The sequence below is a fragment of the Miniopterus schreibersii genome (assembly GCF_964146895.1).
Source record: "Miniopterus schreibersii genome assembly, chromosome: 1".
NCBI lineage: Eukaryota > Metazoa > Chordata > Mammalia > Chiroptera > Miniopteridae > Miniopterus > Miniopterus schreibersii.
In genome coordinates this window covers 132,649,432-132,673,174 of record NC_138101.1, presented here as the reverse complement: position 1 = coordinate 132,673,174, position 23,743 = coordinate 132,649,432, and the positions used below count along the sequence as shown (strand labels likewise).

The window sequence follows — 23,743 nt, the reverse complement described above, 5'->3', positions numbered from 1 at the left end:
ATATTATTCAGCAATAAAAAGGAAAAAAATCTTGCCATTTATGACAACATAAATGGACCCAGAAGGTATTATGCTAAATGAAATAAATCAGATAAAGACAAATGCTGTATGATTTCACTTATATGTGGAATCTAAAAATACAAACACACACACACACAAAATAAATGAATAAAGAAAACAAAACAGAAACAGACCCATAGATGGAGAGAATAATGATCCTATGGTTGTCAAAGGGTGGGGGCTTGGGGGCATGGGGGAAAAGCACACACTGCAATGCCTTAATTAGTTGGAAGTTATGTGGTGTTGGTTGATGGCTGCAGCGTTCCTTGAGACTTAGTTTATTTACAAAATGACTATGCCGATTTCCTCTATGCTAACTTTACCCTTCATATATCATATAGTTCTCAATGGTATGTGAATATAAAGCCAGCTCACTGTACTTACTGAGATAGAAGAAGTGCAAATGATTAAATGCAAATGCAAAAGTCATGTCAATACAATGCAGGAAACTAAATTTTTCATTTTTTTCTGTGCAATTAACTTAGAAACCATATGGAAATTAGCCAAGAAGGAATGCTCAGAAATAAACAAACTTGATTACAGAACCCAAGCTCCATAGATACCTACTCTACTACAAAATTAGAATGCTCTAGATTCTTCACAAGGGTTGAGCGAAAAATCCAAAAAGATTCTGGTTTGAGATGTATCCAGTGACCTGAGATTTCTATTCTGTATCACATCAACTACTGAAGTAAAAAAAAAAAAGCTCCAGAACAAAACTTTAACAAGGAAAGGTAAAAAGAAGAAAAATAGAAGGAAGGCAGAGGAAAAAAACCAAAATTCCATGGTATTTCCAAAAATCCAGGTCAACTGACAGCCTAGAGACAATAACATTAGCATAGCTGTTTACAGATCAGAAAACTCATTTCAGAGTAAAAGGGGAAAGTCAACAAGTCAAGGGCTTAGGAATCGGGGCTCCTCCAATATACCTTACTATTTCCAAGCATCAGGTCACAGAATGCCCGCAGGAGGCCACCCATCATCAGTCATGGGGTCTATTCTACTAGACAGAGCGTATGCCGAGCCAGTTACCAATACATGATGTGTCTTTCTCACAGCTAGACTGGGAGGTGGGATTTCTTCTCGTTCTTCTTAATTGAGCATGAAGATAGTCTTCACCATTGAACACAGGGCGTGTCAATGTTACATGTCACATTTTGTCAATGGGTTGCAGAATGGCTACACTAGGTCAGGAGAGAGCTAGAGTTGAAATAAGCATCATTGAGAATTGTGGACCCGGCCAGGCGTGGCTCATCGGTTGAGCATCGACCTAGGATCCAGGAGATTGGGGTTCGATTCCCGGTCAGGGCACATGCCCAGGGTTGCGGGCTGGGCAGCCGATCAATGACTCTCTCATCATTGATGTTCCTATCTCTCTCTCTCCCCCTCCTTTCCTTTCTCTGAAGTCAATAAAGATATGTTTAAAAAAAAAAAAAGAATTGTGGATTCAGACTGGGTGATGCTTTTTAAGTGGTCCCATGACTGCTTCTCAGTGTAGCAACGATGACTTTGGGATGCTTCATGTTGGTGAATGTGTGGTTTTACCTGTGAGGACTGGAATACATTAGAAGAGGGTGTCTTTAGAATTGTGCGTAGGAAATGCGTTTTGGGCCAGGCTGGGAAGGGATATACTGGACAGGTTACAACTCAGAATGCCTTGCTTCTCACTTTATGCTTCCAGGGGGAGCTGCCCAATCTTCTGCCTTTATAAACCACATGGATACACCCCTAAGTCAAAGCTGAGTAAAATAGGGGAAGGCTTTTGACCCAGGAAGAGTCACCCCAGTACATTATGGCCTTGATTGAAAAGATAAGCTAGACCTCCAGACAATGAAAGAAAACAGAGCCAATGACTCAAATAGCAGTGGGAGTTAAACTTTAAGTGTCATTTATGATGCAGAAAGAGGCTGAGAAAAGACAGATCACATGCAAGCAAAAGTTAAAGGGGAAAACGATCTGTAGATTAAGGAAAGGATGGTGCCAATAGGCAGAGAGAAGGAAAGAGAGAGAAATAAGCACCCAGAGCTGCCTATGTTTACCCAGATTTCCAGTTCATTTGCAAGGTTTTGATAAACTCTATTTTACTTACAAACAAAAGAACTTACTGAATGCAATGAACGTTGGCAAATAACTTAAATCTGCAAGTATGTGTCTCCGTTTCTTTTTTCATATGTTAGGCCTAACACCTGACAGAATCAGTTCACAGAGGTCACTAGGACAGCACAGTCAGATGAATGTGTAGTCTGTTCTTATTGAGGGGCATGAATAGTGAAATGACAGCAAGTTCAGACTTTTAAATAGATGGAGAACTTTCATTGCCTATATTAGATGCTCAGCCCACTGAGCTTTTATCATCCCTAACAGCAAGCCAAATCCAGTCAAAAGACATATTAATACAAGATGACTTCTGTACTTTATGTAAGAAGAAAATCAACCAATTCAAGGTTATGATTCCCCCAAAATCAAACTACACTAAATATGTCATCTGAAAAAAAAAAAAAAGAATGACTAGAAGATAAACTTTGATTCCAAAAGTTTGGAACTGCCTTTTCTCCATGACTGCACAGCCTCAAGAGCTCTACTTCTCACACAGGACTGCCGATTACAGAGCTGGCAGACAACCGGCCTAGCCTCACATCCACCTCTCCACTCCCAGCTCTGAAGTGGCAGTGTGGCACCCGAGGCACCTGGTGGCCTCCTCCCAGTATCACCATGCTTCCTCCTGCTGTTTCTCCCCAGGCTGGGTCAGGTGCCTCTCTTTTGTACCACATGTGCACGGCTTTATCACTGTGCCTAGCACATCATGGGGAATTGTTTCTGCTTATGGGGCTGCGTTTCCAACCAGATTCTGAGCAACTAGAGAAACCCCAGCACCTAATACAGAACATGGTGCATCATAGAGCTGAAAAGGCATGTTTTATGCACAAATCCATGTTCCCTCTTGTTCCACCTTCCTTGTCCTAGTAGTTCTTATAAGGGTACCACTTAGCCCCGGTCATGTTGGAAGGGATGCTATAACCATCTGCTAACTTTTCTTTCCCTTGGTTCTACCGTCTTCGTATCAAAAATGAGACTATGCTCCACATCTTTCCTAAATATATTAAACATATTTTTTTAAGGAAAAGTCAAAGACACAATCTTTCGAGCTTACATGAAACAGCTTCCAGATCACAATCCAGGGATCAACAAACATAAAGGGACACATAGTAAATATTTTAGGTTTTGTAGGCCATGAAGTCTTGGTCGTAACTATTCACCTCTGCTGTTACAGTGTGTCCTTGCCCTAAATCAGGCTGCCATTATCTCCTGTGTAGATAACAAGCTCTGAACTGATCAACTGGTACCCAGGTTTGCCTCCTTCCAATTCAGTATTCACAGTATAGCTAGAGTTACTTTTCTATAACACCTGGGGTAGATTATTTACCAGCTGTTGCTCAGGCCAAGTCCACCCTTTCATAGTCTGCTGTATGATACTAGAACTAGAAGTCTGCAAACCACATTCCCAGACTCATTTGCAACTGGCTTCCTGTTACAAGCATAGACATAAATAAATGGGCAGGCCTGTGTTCCAATAAAACTTGATTTATGAAAACAAATGGCCAATCCACAACCTGGAATTTGCAAACAACTCATTAATCCAATGCAAAAAATACACATCAAGTATATACTTATGTGTAAAACATCAAAGCCAGATGCTGAGATATATCAGCATAGTAGTGTCTCAGGCCTATATTTTACTAGAGGAAAACCACCCATAAGCAACTCTGGAAAACAGACTTGATGAGTATAATAAAATAAGCACAAACAGTACTGTAGAGTAAACTTTTGAGCACTTGAACTAGTGATCATCACCTCCTCTTCCGATACTCCTCCCTGCCTTCTGGGGCATCCTGCACTCTGGTTTTCTTCCAACCACTCCGACCACTCTTTCACAGTCTCCTTCACAAACTTTTCTCCACTACTGTGTTCTTTCCTGAAACACTGTTACTCTCGGGTTCTGCCCTATGATCACTTCTCTCCCCGCTCTATAGTCTCCCCCGGTAATCTCTTCCTCTTAAGGCTTCACGTACCATGTACAGACTGAAAATATATCACATCGATATCTTAGGATGTTAATTTCCAGTTGGATGAGCCACAGTGAATTTCCAGTTGGATGAGCCACAAGCACCTCAAATCCCAAAGTCCAAAACTGAATGAATCATCTTCCCGTAAACAGTTTCTAGTCCTATGTTTCTATCTCAGTAAACAGCACCACCATCCACCCAGGTCAGAAAGGCAAGCTTCCTCCTTAACTCCTCCCCCTCCTTTATTCCCTCTGATCCATTCCTTTATCTCTCACACTACATCAGTCCCCAAATTCTGTTCCTTTCCACATTCTAAATCTCTCCACATCTACCTACTTCTCTTTCTCTCTGTCCTTGCCCTAAATCAGGGTGCAGTTATCTCCTGTCTAGATAACTACCTCCGAGATGATCAACTGGTACCCAGGTTTCCTCCCCACAGCCACCCAGTTCCCAAAGTATAGCTAGTTACTTTTCTATAATGCCTGGGGCAGATTACTTACCAGCTGTCTCTCAGGCCAAGTCCACCCTTTCATAGTCTGCTCTATGATACAAGAGCTAGAAGTCTGCAAACCATATTTCCCAGACTCCTTTGCAACTGGCTTCTTGTTAAATTCTGATCATTGGAGCCACTGGCAGGAGACTGCAAAGCAGAGGAGAGAAGAAACTCTCTTTCTGTTTTCCAGCTCCTGTCAGGGTCCATAACAGCAGGCAGCTCCAGTTCCCCATGCACAAGCCTTAAGGTAATCCCTCCCCAGAGGGCCAAGTGCCTCCTCAGCAGTGAGCACAGCTCTGTGGTGGTCCCGACTGAGTTTCCAGGTTTAGTGACCACACTTATTCCCTTTTGTTCCCTTCAGCACTAGGGATGGCAGCTGCTTCCTGAAGTTACTAATCTCTAGGTTACCTCTGCTTCCCCCATTTACTCTTTCAGCCCCCCAAAACTCTGTGTCCCCAGTTCCCTACATTAAATCGCCTCTATTTGAAAGATTATCATGGCATCTATTTTCTGACTGGACCCTGACCTATATGGCAGTACTTGGTACCAGCAGTGCTTCCCAGGAAATAAACCCTAAAAATGGGATTCTGGGATTGGTCACTTACCTCTTTCTTTGATCTTGAACAGTGATGACCAAGTGTCTCTCTCCAATATATTTGCTACACAGCAGCTAGTATGATTTTTACAGAACATCCTGTCACCAAGTTAATGGCCATCACTGCCATCAGGAGAGTGGGTTTACTAAGCTCTCAGGGTTCTAGAACCGGTTTCTCTTTCTAGCCTCTCTTATTGCCACTCTTTCCTCCTCCTTTATGCTCCAAGCTCCAACCACTCTGAACTGTTTTCCATTTCAGAATCACTATGCCTGTTTTACTCCCTGCACAAAGCTGTTTCCCCAACCTTGTATACTGTGCCCTCAATCCTCTGTTCACTCAGTTAACTCCTACTTGCTTAGATAGGACTTCCTCCAAGAAGTCTTCCCAGATCTATATGCAGCCTAACTTCTTCCATTATAGGAGTAATGATGCTGCCTGTTAACTCTGTGTGCTTACTCTGTATGCCCCTCAGTTCTGGGAAGACAGGTACTATGTTGATCTTGCTCACAGTTTTAATCCCATTTAGGTTTTCAGTAATAGTTTGTTGAATGAACGAATGAATGAATCCATGAATGAGAAGTATAGATTAATTCCTACGAGGGGAGATTCAAGGATTCTTTTTAAAGAAGGTAAGATTTTTTCTGGGCTGCTAGACCCAATCTCCAGCACTGTAGAAATTTTACAGAAAATTTCATCCTTAGCTTCTGCGGACTCCCTAACAATAAAAGTAAAAATATTTTTCTTTTAGGGATATCCAAATTATGAAGTAACTCTAGAAAAAATAAACTTCTTGAGAATAAAATTTATATCTTTGGGATTTATCCACAGGCAACCACATAGATAACACTACTTTAGAAATATAGTAACTAAATCCCCTTGCATGTTTATCAGCCCTGTCCCCTTTTAGAAGGCCTACCCTGTTTCCAACATCTGCTCTAAAGTAAAATGTGTAGTGACATCCCAATAAATTTACTTTATTGCTCTCCTTTCAAAACACACACACACCAGATTTTAGAAACTGCTTTAAACCAAGTACGTTATAAATCTGAACACTATTTTCAGAACCCAGTAAATGGAAAGAAAAGTGCTTCAATGTGATAAAAACCTTTATATTGATCACTAAATATACATTTACTATATAAATTAAAGATGTGTTTCTATATTTGGAACTCATTCTTCATCTCCCACCCCAAACAGTTGAAGTAATAAGAGAAATGGCTAAGTTTTCATATAGTTTTATAACTTTATGGGTAAAAGTAACAGAGCTACATGAATTTTACTTCTTAAAACTTACCTTTCATACTTTAAATTTAGTTATGATAAAATAGGTTAGGTCAGACATTGACCAAAAGATTCTAGGTTAAATTTTTTTTCCTCCAAATTAATTTTTATTTAAAAATAAATTTTTAAAGCAAAGAAGTGGGTTTATTTTTTAAAATGCTTCTTGGCCTTTAGATTTATTTCTTCTGAGTAAACAAATTATAACACTTTGCAGTTCAAAGGTTTGAGTCCTTAGCAATCTGGTTAATCATTTACTTTTTTCCTTGATCTCTTGGTAGCAACAATACGCTTCCCACAAATCAGCATTGGTACATCTTCCTCATTTATTTCCAGGTAATTATATTAGGACTGTTCTAGGCAGGATGTTAAAATAGCAACAGCAGAACAAAAGGAGAAATTGCTCTCTAAAGCTGTTTAGCTTTTCAAAATGGTAAAGTAACAAAGAAAAGTAGAAACAATTTTCTATTTCTTGACTTCACAATAAACTAAATGTCCCTGGCCCTGCCCCTTTTTCTCCCCTACTTCCTTCCTCACCCCCAAATTCCTTAGTAAACTTGCAACTGTCAACCTAAATGGGTTTTTTGTACCTGAATCCTTTAGCCTCATTTCCTGTGTCAGGTCCTGAGAAATCCAGGGAAAACAACAATCTCCAGATCACTTCTCATGTGAGTTTCAGTTAAACTGTAACTAGGTCATTCGTGGAATCACAAAAGGCTTCTTTGCATCTCTCTTTTCAAAAAAGGGAAGGAAAGGGAAGGGGGAAGGAAAGGGAGCAGAAACAGCTCCAGAGCATACAAAGGCCTGAAATGAATGAGATACACCCTTCCTGAGAATTGACAGCTAAGAGTGAAAGCAAAAAAGTTTAGGCAACCTTCACGTGGAAGGGCTTTAGAGCAGCTTGCCTATGCTTGAGTCACAGTTCTGACAACTGTTTCTCTCTGACATCATCACATTATTTGCCTTTGTGCCTAACTTTGTCTCCTCATCTGTAAAATAATAATGATATTAACACCTGCCTCATGAGATTGTTATGAAGATGAATGAAATAACTATGGAAAATGTTTAGAACAGCACCACAGTGGGCATTCAATAGCATTACCCATTATAACTTTCTTTGTATCCTAAAAAAGCCAGTCTGTTCATCCAAATAAAAGTAGGAAAAATCAATAAGAAACAAGAGATATGAGAGAAGAAAACTGTCAAGGAGATGGGCATAAAGTAGAGAAGCACTTTAGGTATAATGAGAAACTACACTGAACATAGGTGAGCAGCAGAACCTAGGGTAGGGAAGAAATCAGGCCAAAACAGAAGCAAAGCTAACGATGACATCAAAATAGCATGTTGGCACCGCCATAATCTTCAGGCTGGAAAGGGCTGTCCAGTTCTGCTGGGCCAGGGTTTTCTGCTAGGGCTCCCCCAAAGCCTTGGGGTTCCACAGACTCCCCCCAAAGGAACCTCTTTGGGGGGGGGGGGAAGTCTCATCGCAACACTTCAGGTACAGCAGCTCCACTTCTATCTGCTTTATACACCCAATTTAAAGTATAACTTCTTTTTGACCTAAAAGGTTCTATTTTTAATGGGGGGGGAGATAAAAACACAAGAGGTCACAAATCAAATCCAACACTCTCATTTAACAGATTGAGAAACTGAGACCCAGAGAGTGAAAGTGATTTTGTCTAAACTCCACAACATCTACATGGCAGAAGCAGGAAGGAGTCCTGCCTCACAGGCCAGAATCCTGTCCACTCTTTTCCATGTGTGTGGTCCTCACCCTCTCCCCCATAGCAATACTCACCTATATTGGTGCTCATGAACTGCAGCCAAGTCAACCTCCTTGCACTTCCCAAACTCAAACTTGACACTGTAATAGGCAGTTAGACATACATGAGCAGAGCAACTACAGAAGGTCGCCAGGGCAGAAAGCCCAGGGTACCTAGCAAGGGGCAAAACTGAGAAAACAAGGATCTCACCTCCAGGCTAATCTTTCCTCTCCTAGCATATCAATGGCCATGTAGTTTAGCCCCACTAACCTTTTCCTTCCCAAGGATAACATCTAGACATCAGTTGTATTTCAATTCCAGGCCCAGAAAAGCAGCAAAACCAGACAAGTGACTCCCTGGCGGCCTCAGGACCAGTTGCATTGACTAATGACGCCCTGACCTGGTGCTGACCAATCAGCAGAGACCAGGACCCTGACACAGCACCTGAAAAGGTGATTAATATTCTATTGAGACCCTCCCCTGAGACCTCCCCTAAGATTTCCACTTGCAAGAGAGAGATAAATATCCTCAATGCAAAGGACCCAGCCTCCTGGAAGCACACCCATGACATTCCCTTCCTCCTCTTCTTTCCCCACAGGTACGAATCTCCTATATTCCAAGGGACCCCAGGAGACTTGCAACCAGGGAAGTAATGGGCAGTGGCAGCTCCTCCAGGGCTTACCCCTTGAACCTGTCTCCAAGGCCCCCTTCTCTCTCTGACTGCTCAGTGAGCCAAAGCAGCCCAACCTGGGCTCTCCTGTTACTTCTTCTAAGACCTTCCTTGTTTCACTATCCTGAGTGTGGTTTTACTGTGCCCAATAAATTCTTGCTTGCTCTGCTGCACTTTGTCTCTTGACTGAAATATTTGCTTGAAGAAGACAAGAGCCCAGGTCTTACCTTGTCGCTGGAAACACCATCACCCACACCTTTACTCTCTTGTGTTCCCTCTGTCATCTACTCAACTATCAAATACCAAATCAACTATCAAATCTTTCAAAATTCAGCTCAAGTCCCCTCTATGGCTGCTTTTATACTTACTTTCATACTAAATTCCTCCTAACCTACCCAATCAAACTAACCCTTAACCCTCCTGAATATTTTACAATCCATAAGATATTACTAGATGTATCTGCCTTCGCATGTTCACTGACTAGACCATAAACTCCTTGAGATCTGTATTAAATCTCATCATTATGCACTTTGATATCCCTAATCCAAAACTGAGTGCCCATGCCTAGGAAGCACTGCATCTATATTTTTAAATAGTTTTAATTCTTTTGATTACAAAAGCAACATAAAAATGCATAGAGCAAAAAAACCCCAAAAGGCTCCTATAAACCCACCCTTAACTACAATTAACAGTACGTTGTATATTCTCCTAGACTTCTTTCTATAAATACTGGGTAGGGCAAAACTAGGCTTATGTTGTTAGTATGGAAAATAATATAATAATTAATAAATAATACAAGAATAAACTGTTTTACTCACAACTGTAAGTTGCCCAACTCTGTATATAATTCACACACATAGGAAAAAGTAATTTCAATGGATGTTATAAGTATGACATTTCTGTGCAAAAAATTTTTAACATGTCATTTCTTTATACAAATATGTCATATTTTATTTGACCAATTTCCTATTTATGAATATTCACATTCTTTCCAACTTTTCAATGATAAAAAGTACAACAGACATCTATTGTGTATCAGCATAAATATTATGTGGGAATTGCTAGACATGGATACATATTTAAAATATTGATAAATATGTCTAATATCCTTCCAAAATGCCATACTTTTAATTAATACTCCACCCCTAATGAATAAGATTACCTCTGTCTTGTCCAATTCTAGGTATTATCAATCTTACTCATCTTTGCCAATCTGATAGGTGAAAAATGGCACATTATTAAAATTTGCATTTCTTAGGTCATTAATGAGGTTGATTACCTTTGCATATGGTGATCATATGCAAAGGGAAGGGGTGGGGGTTCTTTCAAACAAAAATTAAAGTGTTTTAATAATGTCAAAATAATATCTTCTTATGCATAAGTTGGAGATGGGAAGCTGCTTTTCTTATAACTTAGGGAGGACAGTCTCTAAAACTATTTCCTGTAGGTGGACGAGACTGGGCCAGTATTTTCAGGCCACTATAATGTCATTTAGTCCAGCGAATTGAGATGCAGGAAAAAATTTAACTCCTTCACTATTAATAATCACAGACTATTTGGGGAGAAGATAATCAGGTTCATATTTCCAACATAAATGTTCACAATTTTTTAAAGTTAACTTATGATGGGGAATTCTACACAATTACATTCTTATGGTTTTTCTAAATCCTGTTAAAGAAATAATGGTTTTTCTGTCTTCACAAAGCCAGTTAAGTTAAGCAACAAGTAAGACAGCACTGAAATGTGCATATCACAGATTCTTAAATGTAAAGGTCAAACCGTCAAAGACATGAAGATGGTCTTCTGCTTCGCGGACTTTTAGCAAAAAGTTAACACACTGACAGAAGAAGTGAGTAGAGCAAGATCAGAGAAAAGCTCTGGCTGGCTTCTTCTAAAGTCACCTCTCAGCTGGAGAGGGAGGGAAGACCAGTTGTTAAGTCTAAAATAAAGTAAGACATTGACAGTAATCCCACTGCTGCTCAAAGGAGCAGATATACTGTTGAAGCCCCTAATTACAAAGGAGAGTGGAGTACTCTTCCTGTAAGATACCTTCTGCCGTAGCCTTTTGTATCCTAAAGCCAATGTCAACATTCTGTTCTGTTACCATTATTAAAATGCGCTCTTAGGAAGGAACATACCAAACCCCTGAGGGATGATTTTAGTTGTAATTTTATTAGGGGAAGCATGCCTAAGTATGGATGTGCATGAGTCTCTTTTCAGAGAATTCTCCAGAATCTTCAGTGTGACAAGCAAGACCTAAGATAGAAATCTAGCTACCAAGCAGAAGAAGTTTAATCTGTTGTTCTTTTATTAAATTGAGTGATATAGTACTAAGTATAACATAGTAGTTTTGCCAAGAACTCCTAAGAATGTGGTTCAGTATCACCCACCAGACAAATAGCTTTTGAACCAGGTCACACAGCAACCATTTAGCACGACAGCACTTTCCCTTCTTAGACTCATGCTGGGTGTCTCCTTACTGGCTAAGGCAAGGCTAATGTCACAAAGTTAAACAAGGTGAAACATGACAAGAATTGACAGCAGCACATTGGCAGCAGGAAGTAATGTTCACCATAGATGGAATTACTCCCCAAGCATAAAACCAGCTCAAGAAGCTCTTCCAGTGTAAGAAATTTAAGTAACCAATTGATTCATCAGACATTTATTGAGACATACATAATATATATAAAGCACTACACTATGTTCTGGGGTAAAAGACTAGGGGAAAGAATACAAAGATAGCTGAGGTCTGGTGCCTCCCTCTGAGGAGTAGGCCATCCCAGAGGAAGACAGACAAACTGACAGGAACATGGACAGATAGGAATAACAGAGAAAACTGAAAAGGGGGATTGATAATCGGCTAAAGAAGAAAAAAGCAGCTGATCTTCAAATTCTAACTTGGCGTATAGCAAGAAGGCCAAATGAAGGGAGCCACTGAGTCTGCTGAAAGTAACAACTAAAACACAGTTGAATAGAGTTTTCTCAGGTTACACACACTAATCCCCTTGTACCTCTATCCACCATTCTCAGTATTCAGGATAGTAACAACTCTTGATTCTTCACCGTGGGCCCAGCTCATTGGAATTCAAGGGGAAAAGGGCACCCAGTCAGCTTGCACTGGACAATGTGGAACACCTCTTACACGATCCATATCAGAAGCGCAGACGTGAGGAGAGGGGAAGGCAGCTCTAATTAGGGCTGCGTACTGGACTTTGTGGTTGACTATAAATTTCAGGGGTGAACCTGACTGGATTAAAAATCACAGAGAAACAACCTGAAGTCTACATACCTCTCAGCTCTTAAAAAAAAAAATCACTTATTGTTTAAGAAATTTAACTTTTGTTTTTTGTTACCTCCAGCTGAGAGCGCCATTTGAAGTGGTCCGGTCAACTAGAATTGTTACCTTTTTGAAGTTACAGGTCATGTTTTTTTATTTCTAGGTATCCCCAGTAGTACCTAGCACAAGGCAGGCACTAAAATATATGAGGAGGAAACTCAGGGGTCAGTTAGCACTCTCTGGTCCTTACCCTGAGCCACTGGGGACACGGCAAGGGGCACAGACATCTGTAAGCTGTGAATGGTGAGTGCACTAATAAGCACGCACCCATAGCCTGCGAGCACAATAACCACCCTCATCCAAGAGCACTGATTCTACCATTCAGGTGGAAACAACGGAGACCAGGCCGAGGTACCACACAGTATCAATATTAGTTAGGAAGACTATTCTCTGCTGAAATGGACCCAAAGATATACAATGGCTCGAATACCTTAGGCCACTGTGTCTTGCTCCCATGCTGGGGACTGGGAGACTGAAGTGATGCTTTTTCACACTGAAACAGGGACTCAGGCTGACAGGCTCTGCCCTCCTTGCCATGGCCATTCTGATGGCTAGAATCCAGACACGTGGCCACACCTAAGTGCAAGGGAGGCTGGACGGAAAACGTATTCCAGGAATCCTCACACAAAGATGGCTGACCCTTTATTTCTGAAGGAAAGAGAAAAACCCGATATTAAGGCCCAGATGAAGCAGCTGATGAAGAAGCGTTGCTTAGCTTCCTCCGAGAGAGCCCCCTTCAACAAGGGAGATCAACTCTGCCATGTCCACACCTCCCTTAGGGACCTTATCAGGATTCACCCAAATGATATACTTATGAGGGGTTCATCTCTGAGTGGGCAAATACTAGTATAGCATATGGTTTCCTTCACAAGGAAGCAAAATGCTAACTATTTCCTTGAAACACTCAATGATTCCGTTTTCTGGGTAACAACCATCACGGCTAGTGCTCTCATCCTCAGCACTAGAAGCCCACTTCCTTCTCAGAGCAATCCTCCCCAAAGAAAGCGTGTTTCACTTCAGAGGCGTTTACACATGAAACAATGGGTAGAAACAACACTGTGCTGGAATGTGGACACTGGGCAATCGGCTGACACACTCCTAGATTATTTACCCTCCCCTGCCTCCCAAAGCATTTGACTGAAAATCATGCCTCAGCAAACTGGCAAATCAGCATATGTCATGGACCTTTCATAGTCTCTCTCAGATGTTAAATTACTGTCATGCAAACGATCCACTACGTGCAAATATATGCTCTTTTAGCAAAGCATACCTTTACTTACTTTGCTATTCACCACAATGCTTTGTGTATACCATCATCAATAAATACTTGCTGAGTGAATACAATTTATTTATTTTATTTGTCATGGGTTAAGTCCTCTGCATGTGTCTACATAGAAGCTGTCAGTCTTGAGGACAAACGCTCAGCTGAATGACTCATTCCACACACAACCTTGCTCACAGGTGTGGGGTAAATACTTTCTGACTGTGACAGTGACAATACTAGTGATGATTATGACAGCACAGTCAATCACAATACGTAAAGGACTGTGTTATTTCATGCCTGTGGGTCTAATCAGTCACCATAGGTTGTGCAAGACCCTAGGTCCTAATATGGTTCCTTCACTCACCGGTACCATTCCTATCTCCCATTCCTGTTTAATTTTCTCTATAGCATGTATCACCACCACACATATTTAACTTATCTGTATGCCGGTCTTTCCCACTCTAGAAGTTCTATGAGGGCAGGGAAGTATGTCCATGTTGTCCAGCACCAAAACAGTGCATGGAATGTTAGAAGTGTTCACTAGACATCTATGGAAAAGGAACGAATGTAATAAAGAAGACATTTGGATTCTTTCTTCTGTATCTGAAGATTTTAGCCCATAAGAAATTATCCCTGCAATGCTCCAGCATATTCATGTCCTTTTGACACACTTGAAACATCTCAAAAACAGTTCTCACAGAAAACCACTTTTTGTCATAAAGCAGGGTTTCTAGAAACTCAAGTAATTGTCATGCTATCTTAAAATCCCCAAGTAAACTGAGAACGGACAGAATCTCCAGGACTGGGACTTTTGGCAGCCTTTCACCAAACAAGATTCACACATGAGGCCTGCCTCGTTGTCCACCCCTCCTCGCTCTCTACTCCAGAGTCCTGCCCATGGCGCAGTCCCTGCACCTGCACCCAAGGCATAAGCCAGACAGGAGGATGGGAAGTTCCTTCAAACAGCTTCAGAAACAAATCTGCCCGAGTCCCACATGTTTAAAATGATCAGACTCTAGACTCAGCCCTACTCAAGGGAAAAAGCCCACATTCATTTAAAGAAAAAAATAATGGTGCAAGTTAAAATTCTCAGCTATCCAAATGGCCATGTACCAGATAAATTACTTTAGGTTGTTAAAAAAAATGTACTGAATGTTATGGAAAACAGTATAGAGGTTCCTCAAAAAATTGAAAAATAGAACCTACCATATGATCCAACAATTCCACTGTTTATCTTAAGAAAATGAAAAACATTTGAGACAAAAAGATATATGAACCCCCATGTTCACTGCAGCATTATTTACAACAGTCAAGATATGGAAACAACCTAAATGTCCACTGATGGATGAATGAAGAAAATACGGTATATGCATATAAATACACACACACACACACACACACATATACACAATACAATATTATTCAGTCATAAAAACGAAATCTTGCCATTTGCAACAAGATGGATGGATCTTAAGAGCATTATGCTAAGTAAATAAGCCAGACAGAGAGAAAGACAAATACTGTATGAGTTCACTTATATGTGGAATCTAAAAAACCCCAAAACACAACAAAATACCAAGATCAGAGATACAAAGAACAGACTATTGGTTGCTAGAGGTGGGTGTAGGGGAAAAAAGGGGTGGGTGAAAAAAGTGAAGGAGATCAAAGGTACAAACTTCCAGTTATAAAATAAATAAGTCATAAGGATGTAATCTACAGTATGGTGACTATAGTTAATAATATTGTATTGCATATTTGAAAGTTGATGGAGTAGATGTCATCACAAGAAAAAAATTGTAACTATGGTGATGGATGTTAACTAGACTTGTGGCAATCATTCTGTAAAACATACAAATAGTGAATCATTACGCTGTCTATTTAAACAGTGTAGTGATTGCAGGGGGCGAGTGTGGGTGGAGGTGGAAGAGGGTATGGGGAATAGTGATACAAAAATAAAATTAAAATATACATTAAAAAATAAAACCAATATAATGTTATATGTCAATTATTCCTTAATAAAAAGTAAGAAATTTAAAAATTCTACTGAGAGACATCAATACAAAGAAAAGAAAAACTAAAGGAAAAAAAGAAACCACTGAAATGTTATTTTTAACAAGCTATTGCTTGCTTGGTGGAACTTTAAAATCCATGTTTTATTAAATTTTGACATATGGAGAACAGTGTCTATTGGCAACAATGATCCCTGTTCATTCATTCTTCTGTTGACTCTAAAACAGTAAATAATATCCCCAAAGTAATGGTAAGAGACTACCATCTTAAGAATGTGTAACACAAAAGATATTTTATACATAAAAGGTTTCATACCCAGGACATTTTACACATTAGAAGTTTTTAGAATAGTAGGCACCAGGCTCGAACAATTCATAAACGAAATGCAAAGTTTTTAAATCCCCACAAGAAGAGTTGTTCTAACACCTTCCACCATACTTCTCAAACATTCCACCGAGACTTCCTTCAAATATACTCTGTCCAAAGGGTTTGCTTCAATTTTTTTTAAGTAAATTCTGTCCCAGTTAGCCAGTAAGTACACAGTATATGCTAAACCCAGTGCTAGGCGTGGGAAATACTGAGACGAAGATATAACTTTCATTGTGAGTACAGTGGTACCTCGGTTTTCAAACGTCTCCATTGACGAACGTTTCGGTTTACGAACACTGTAAACCCTGAAGTAAGTGCTTCGGTTTTCAAACACGCCTCGGAAGTTGAACATGCCCCACAGTTTCCACTGAGGGCAAGATCCTGAGGCCCAGCTGTCGGCTGTGGACCCCTCAGTTTTCCAACGTTTCAGAACACGAACGGTGTCCGGAATGAAGTACATTTGAAACCGAGGTACCACTGTATCTGGATTCATCAGCAAAATACAAAGGATGGACTGGGGGACAGCTAAGATTATTTTCAGTTAATTTGTTTTGTTCTGACTTCAAACAGCTTCACACAACTATAAAACTTTACCAGACATCTAGTTAAGGCACGCAGCAACAACAACAGAAATGAAACTTCGAAGTAGTTTGATTAAGTGGAGAATTTTTGATCCTTGGTTTTAATATTTTATGTTCTAAAACTTATCCATCTCAGAGCTTTTTCATTTCCTAGAGACACTTCCCTCTTTTTTTATACTACATAAACTTTTATTTCAGAATGATTTTCAATTTACAGAAAAGCTGCCAAGATAGCACAGAGGGTTCCCAGCCTACACCAATGACATCTTACATCTTACATGGTACTAAGTTGTCAAAGCGAGGAGACTGACACTGGTGTGTTATTATTAACTAAAATCCAGGCCTATTCAGAGTTCCAGTTTTTCCACTAAGGTCCTTTTTTTTGTTCCAAGATCCATTCCAGGATCTCACACTGAATTTAGGACTACATTCTTTTTAAATTCTATTGGTCACCTCAGTCATCTTTCCCTGGGACAGAGAATAGATAGGAGAGCTGTTGTCTTCATTATTGAGCTGGGGAAAGTGAGGCTTGAAAACAACAAATGACCAAAATCCCTTAGCAGGGCAGGGAGAGCAAGGCCCACATCACTCTACACCCTTCCTCTATGTCTTCCCTTCCCCTCAACACTCTTGGCTTTCATAGGTCCCTCTGGAATGTCCCACCTGACCTACCTCATCCCAGTGCAGATAACAAGATGCCCCTACTAGAGTGAGCCCAGCCCTGAGAGAAATCCACTCTCTGCCTTATCACCTCTTCCCCTAGATTTGAGAACAGGGACAATGTCTTAGTCTCAGCCTGGGCTGAGTGAAGCTCTGTACAAGACAGTGAGAGAGAAACACTGCTGTTTCCCTATGCAAATTGTTTGTGATTGATGAAAAAATGCCACAAATTATTTTCAGTTTCTCTAAGAGGAATAGTCTGTTTCTCCACGCCTTGAATCTCGGCCAGTCTTATGATTTGCTCTGACCAAAAGAATTTAGTAGAAGTGACGTTGTACAAATTCTGGGCCTAGAATTCAAGAAGCCTGGCAGTTTCTACTCTCGTTCTCTTGGAATCCTGAGGTCATCATGTGATTAAGCCTGAGCTAACCTGCTGGAGAGGTCAAACGGAGGAGAACTAGTCACCCAGCCAACAGCCCACCAACTGCCGGACAAGTGAGTTAGACCATCCTAGACCCATCTGAGGTGACAGCTGACTGCATGCAGTCCCAGGAGTGAGCCTAGGTGACCTAAGAACTGTCCAGATGAATCCAGTCCAAACTACCAACCCAGAGAATTGTGGGCACATAAATTACTTGTTTTTAGTGGCTAAGTTTAGGGGTGGTATGTTACACCACAAAGGCTAACTGATACCAATTCCTCATTTCTTTCTTGGTAGTGGAATTCTAATTTTACTTCAGGAGGCAGTGTGCCAGTCCTGAGACAAATCCCTCTTAATCTTATTTGCAGATCACCTGGGTTCTCTGCTTTCCTATTTTCCTACTTGCCTCTCAGAGGAAAAGTAAGGAGAGAAAAATCATACAAATTATACAAAACTATACAATAAATAATTAAAACATATTTCTTTCCCAGACCTAAGTCCCAAAATGGGTTGGGGTTGCATAGTATCATGTAGCATAATCAAATGCAGAGAATAGCTCTCCTCCCCTAGTAAAACAAACATAAGTCCACCCCACCACCTGAGGAACAAGGGCCTGGTCACAATGCCACATGTTTTTTCCAGAACTCACTCCAACTTGGCTTTGACCTTCACCTAAGCAGCTCAGGTTTTCTAGTCCCATTGGTTTCTGTTAATGGGTTCCAAAACACCCACATGTAGCCTCTTCATGCAAAATGAGATCAGGCAAAAGAACTTGCATTTAGAATCAAACCAAGATACCACAAATTTAAACATGACGTGATCTTAAATTTTCAGCACCAGTGATGGTCTGTGTATGAGCTACAAATCATGCAATGCCATTGTTTATCTTTTCTAAAGAGTGATACTCTCCAGAGAAAAATGCTATTCTTTATAAGTGGCCCACTCTCCACACCAGCCTAACTTCAGTTGCATTTAACTCCATAGCACTGAAAGGATACAAAACACAATTGCTCCCAACAGTGGCTCCCTGAGAGTTGGAGTGCGGAAGAGCTCTTCCTAGTTTCTGGGATATCCTGAAATAGCCTCATTTCCTCTTGGGCATCATCTGTATAATCGATTCCATCTCCAAATGTATTCTTGGAACTCTGGATTCACACCACAGAGACTTTTAGTCAAGGCAGCCATCATGAAGAACTGTTAAGTTATGGCTTACTCTGTGATGGACAACCTCCCTTAGACTTGGGAAAGAGATCAATGGACCACTCCAAAGTTGCCTGTAATTAGACACAGAGCAAGAAAAGTAATCTGGCTCTCATTTTCACTTCAATAAAACTTTTTCTACAGTAAATCTTTTCAGGCAATTAAAATCAATTCCAATTTCCACTTCTTCCTAAGCCTTTATATTCTTTGCTCTTAAGAGAAAGAAGGCAATTAGGTAAACAAAACCTGAATTTTAAATCTGAATTCAAATTGCTTGGGGCTCTTCACACTTGAGTAAATAACTAAGTGTGGCATAAACTAATAAATATTCCATATATACGTAAAGCATATTTTTATAAAGCATTCACCTACCTTTAGCCCAGCCTTTTAGTTGACTGCACTTTATGGAAAACTCCACACACAGAGCACCTTTCCTCCTAGTGCTTCAAGGCCTTTATGAAGGAGAACTTTCTGAACAGGAAACCAAAGTGCAGAAAGGTGGGGCCATTTTCCTCAGTGACACCAGAACCCCAAATTCCTGGCATTCCCCAGCCATGAAACCAAGGCTCACGTCTTCATATACTACATGCTTTTCATGTGGAGATGGATCTGTTCAGTGAATTTAACATGAAATTTAAATGCTTTTTTTTTTTTACAAAGTGACAAATAGGAAAGAAAATAAAATTTTGACATGACCAATGGTATACCTATCCCTATGAAAGACTGCCTTCTACTTCATAGTCTGACTTTCATGTATTCTAAAACTACCTTTAGCAAAGTCAATGAGATGACTTGCTCAAAAAGCCTTGGTCTCTGACTTTCCAAAAACATAAATCTAAATGCAACAGGTCACACAAAGCAGGTATTTCAATCATTTCACTATGACAGGTTTAATGTTCAGAAAAATAAGGTTCATGTGAAAAATGGATTTGTTCATAAATACAAAAATGAATTTAGTATTTAATATCTACTTTCCAAGCAAGAAACCTATGTTTTACTAAGAGCTCTGAAACCTGACATATTCTTTGTCTCATTCCTCACCTGAACCACAAAGTAATTATGATGCACCTGTGGGCTCTGATTCAAGCTTCCTATATGATGACACTTCTCCAGATGGCACCTGAGGCTGTCAGGTGCTTCTTATAAGTCAAGGACATTACGTTAGGCTGCTCCTCTCCTGTACATACTCTAGCTTCAGAAAGCCACTGCTAGCTGTTTTCAGAGCACACTTCCTTTTCTTATGTTGGAAACTCCTCCATGTGGCTGGGAAACAGGAGTTGTTTCTCTTGGGTAATGCTGTTCATTGAACAAAGGATGAGTTACCAAGTTCAGCTCAACAGAATGAGACAAAATAAAAACTCCCCTGAGGACAAAGAACTGCAAAATCCACTGGTTTTAAGCACCTGTCTCATAGATATTTGTATACTATTCAGTGATGGAAAAATGAGAGACCCAGGCTTAAGGCACCATTATTCAGCTTTGAAAACTGTAGGATACTTTCTTGAAGGATTTGGTTCAACTAACCACAAGCCGTCAGTTGGATCCTGGGTTCAGAAATCAGTAGGAAATGCAGGAGCCATTACTGAATTTCATGGGCTAAGCAGGCTTTTCTCTGGAAGACTGAAATTTTCAAAAGTTAAGGTTCTAATGAGTTACCACTACATCTTGAATTTCCTCGAGACCATAAAAAAACAACATATTCAGTGCATGGTTTTCAGGATACCATGGGCTACAGCAACCACTTGTCCTGCCTCCACATCTGTTTTTCCCTTTTTAGGGCTATTCCATTTCAGAAAAAGAACTGCTAATTTTACCTGGTGGCCCCTAAAATGTCCATGTCTAGCATAGTGGCAGTGTTTATGGTTTCTAAGCTTTAATTAATCATAAATTTTTGGACATCAGTGATTCTGCTTTATGGGGAAGGGGGGACTGCATAAACATCTACCTCAAATTCTGGTTTTGCTAGTTATTAGCTGTGAGACTTGGAGCAGATCTCTCACACATAAAAAAGTTTAAAAAAAAAAGGAGCTAATTTATAAGGACATCAGTGATTCCATGTATGTGGCAAGAAATTTAAAAGATGAGCACAGAAAACCATTTCTTGAGTTGTTTGGTCTTAGGACCCCTTTATTTACATTTTTAGAAATTACTGAAGACACCAAAGAACTTATCTTTAAAAATTCTAGAAAACACAAGAATACACACTCACACATTCCAATAGCCAACATGTGGTATTTAGAAAATTCTACTATATACATGTGAGAAAATGAGAGTAAAAGAGGTAAATAATATCTTAATACTACTATAAAAATTGTTGTGGCTTCATAGACCCCTTAACGGAGTCTCAGGAATCCCCTCCTACATCCTCAGGTTACACTTTGAGAACCACTAACCTAGAATATTTTAACATCAGAAAGCAGGAAAACTATCAAAGACTATTAGAATCATATCAAGAGGATTCAGGAGCCAACACAGAGGGGCTCCCACTGGTCAAAGATGGTACAATTTTAGGATCTGTAAGAATAAATGCAATGGATTGATACATGAATCACACACCTTTCTATCCCCGCCTCCATCTCTGTCTCTCTCTCTCAGTGGTCACCTTTGGAGAATATTACTAATTAGATAGCTAATGGAGTCAACTAATTTTTATGAAAACTGGTAAATAAGGAGAAAAAAGTAGGTGTTTTTCCTGCCTTTCCTGCATAAACTGTATCTCACAATAACCAAATACCTGATTCATAGGAGATTCTCTTTATAGAAGTATTCTGGGTAATAAGATATGATTGAAATAAGATTTTGAATCCCCTAATGAACTGATGGATTTAGGCAGCAACAATGATCATTGCTTGTCAACAAATCACACACACACACACACACACACACACACACACACACACACACACACACACAGAACTGATGTTAATTTAAGTGGCTCCTGATGGAAGTACACACACTCGTAAAGTATTCTTGACAAAAAATGGAAACAAATTTTGAGCCAGCCTCTAGATGTAACTACCAATTCAAAAGAAATATAGTGGCCAGAGGAACATTTAAGAGGGATGTAATCAGCAAAATCCAGCTTATGGGAAACTTTGCAGAATAAATGGTTCGCTTTGGCAAAAAAATAAATTACAAGGAAAAGACAGTGAAGGGTGAACCTGTATATTAAATGGGACTCAGGAGGCTTGTCAACCAATTGCAATGTATGGACCTTATTTGGATCCTGATACAACCCAACTGAAAGAATGAGGAAAACAAATGAATTTGAACACTGACTAGATAGTCCATGTTGGATTATATTAGAGAAGGTCTTAAATATGATAATGATATTACAGTATTAAAAGAAAAGAACAAACAAGAACATCTTTTAAAGATGTGTACAGAAATATGAATAAAATATTAGTGTGTCAGGGATTTGCTTCTAAATAATCTGGGTGAGGAGAGGATGTTGGGGTCTAGATGAAGCAAGATTGGCCTTAATTTGGTCATTGTTGAAGTTGGGAGAAAGGCACATAGGATTCATTATAATATTCTCAGTATTTCTGTATATGTTTGAAATTTTCCATATATTAAAAAAAAAAAAAAAGAGCCATGGAAACGCCTGCTTGTCTTCCCCAGCAATTTTGTGAGATGCCCAAGGGCACTACCCAGCTCTCAGCAGCAGGAAGCACTGGGTCCCGCCCAGGGAGAACTTCAGGACACAGGCTGCACAGCTGACCTGTGATGGGGAAAAGAAGACCTGAGCCATCTCCAGATCAGAGACATCTTTCCAAGAGAGCAGGAAACAAAATCATATTTACAGTATGATCATAAGCAAGAAATATAAACAAAAACTCAGCACAGAGAAAGGTGTAAAAAACTCTTCACAGATAAAAATACAGAAATAAGTCAGTTTCTCCTGGGTACAGGGAATATTGGAGTTTGCTTTTCTTTGCTTCTATTAAATTTTCTTTAATTACTGTATTGTTTTAAATATGGGAGGAAACTAATAAGCTTTATTTTTAAATCATTTACACTATCAAAGCTTTGCAGGTAGCTATTTTTACATAATCACATTTTATGTGTTATATTTCTATAACCTTTTCTATGGCTTAGACAGAGGAAGAATATTATAATAATGAAGAAAATATTAAAAATGATCATTGAGGAATTTGTAAATTGAATTATGAAAACAATGTAAGAACACCCTTTTATATGGGGAAGAGGGGTAGCTTTCATTATCTTTTCCTCTACAAATAGAAAAGTACCGTGACTTTATAAAACCACATTTAGATAACCTAGCTCAGGAGATCTCTTTAGGCTCTTCTAAACCCTCAGCTTTAGGGAGTCTGGGACCCGATAAAGAGGCTTTTGTCCAGATGCTGGACTGAGCTAGATATAAAGGGTGGGGCAAAAGTAGGTTTTCAGTTGTTTGGATAGAAAATAATAAAATAATTAATAAATAATAATGCAAGAATAAACTGTCTGTTTCACATACTCACAACTGTAAACTTACTTTTGCCCTGACCTGTAGATATCCAAATACTCTGTCCACCCACCCGACCCCCAACCCTACCCCCTACCTCCCACTCCTTTCCATCAGCTCAAGGAAGAGAAAGAAAAGTTTACCTTAATGCCAAGATTCCACACCTGGTAATACTATATTCTCCAAAGATATCTGTGTCCCACAAACAAAAATGGATTTTTTTCTTTTTTAGAGAAAATGTTCCTTTCAGCTAAAGATACTCAAACAACAAGGCAACAGCTTGGAGTCCTATGTAAGCTTCAAGGATTTTGCTTCAAAAATAAATGAAAGAATTTGTGCACCAGTGACTATTAATAATTGAACATGAAAAAAAAAGTTGGGAATTTGGCATAGATAATTGTTATGTTTCCACACGGGACTGCATAGTGCCTTTTTGAAAACCCTGCTATTAAACAAACAACCAACAACAAGAAAAAATGCTGGAACTGCCGCTTCTGTGCTTTATATAT

The 23,743-nt window shown here is 39.7% G+C and overlaps 1 protein-coding gene across 6 annotated transcripts in view; it reads right to left on the bottom strand.

The window, feature by feature from the left end:
* Nucleotides 1–23,743, bottom strand: part of STXBP6 (syntaxin binding protein 6) — a 230,149-nt gene that overhangs the window by 176,645 nt on the left and 29,761 nt on the right. Inside the window, exon 1 of one of the 6 annotated variants that reach the window (XM_081119360.1) lies at nt 7,082–7,179. The exons of 4 other annotated variants lie outside the window; for them this stretch is intronic. In XM_081119360.1, coding sequence (XP_080975486.1) covers nt 7,082–7,100 — 19 coding nt within the window. In that variant the 5' untranslated portion in view covers nt 7,101–7,179. Of the gene's footprint in view, nt 1–7,081; nt 7,180–23,743 lie in introns of those variants that run through there. One more of the 6 variants, XM_081119364.1, reaches the window with a different exon arrangement.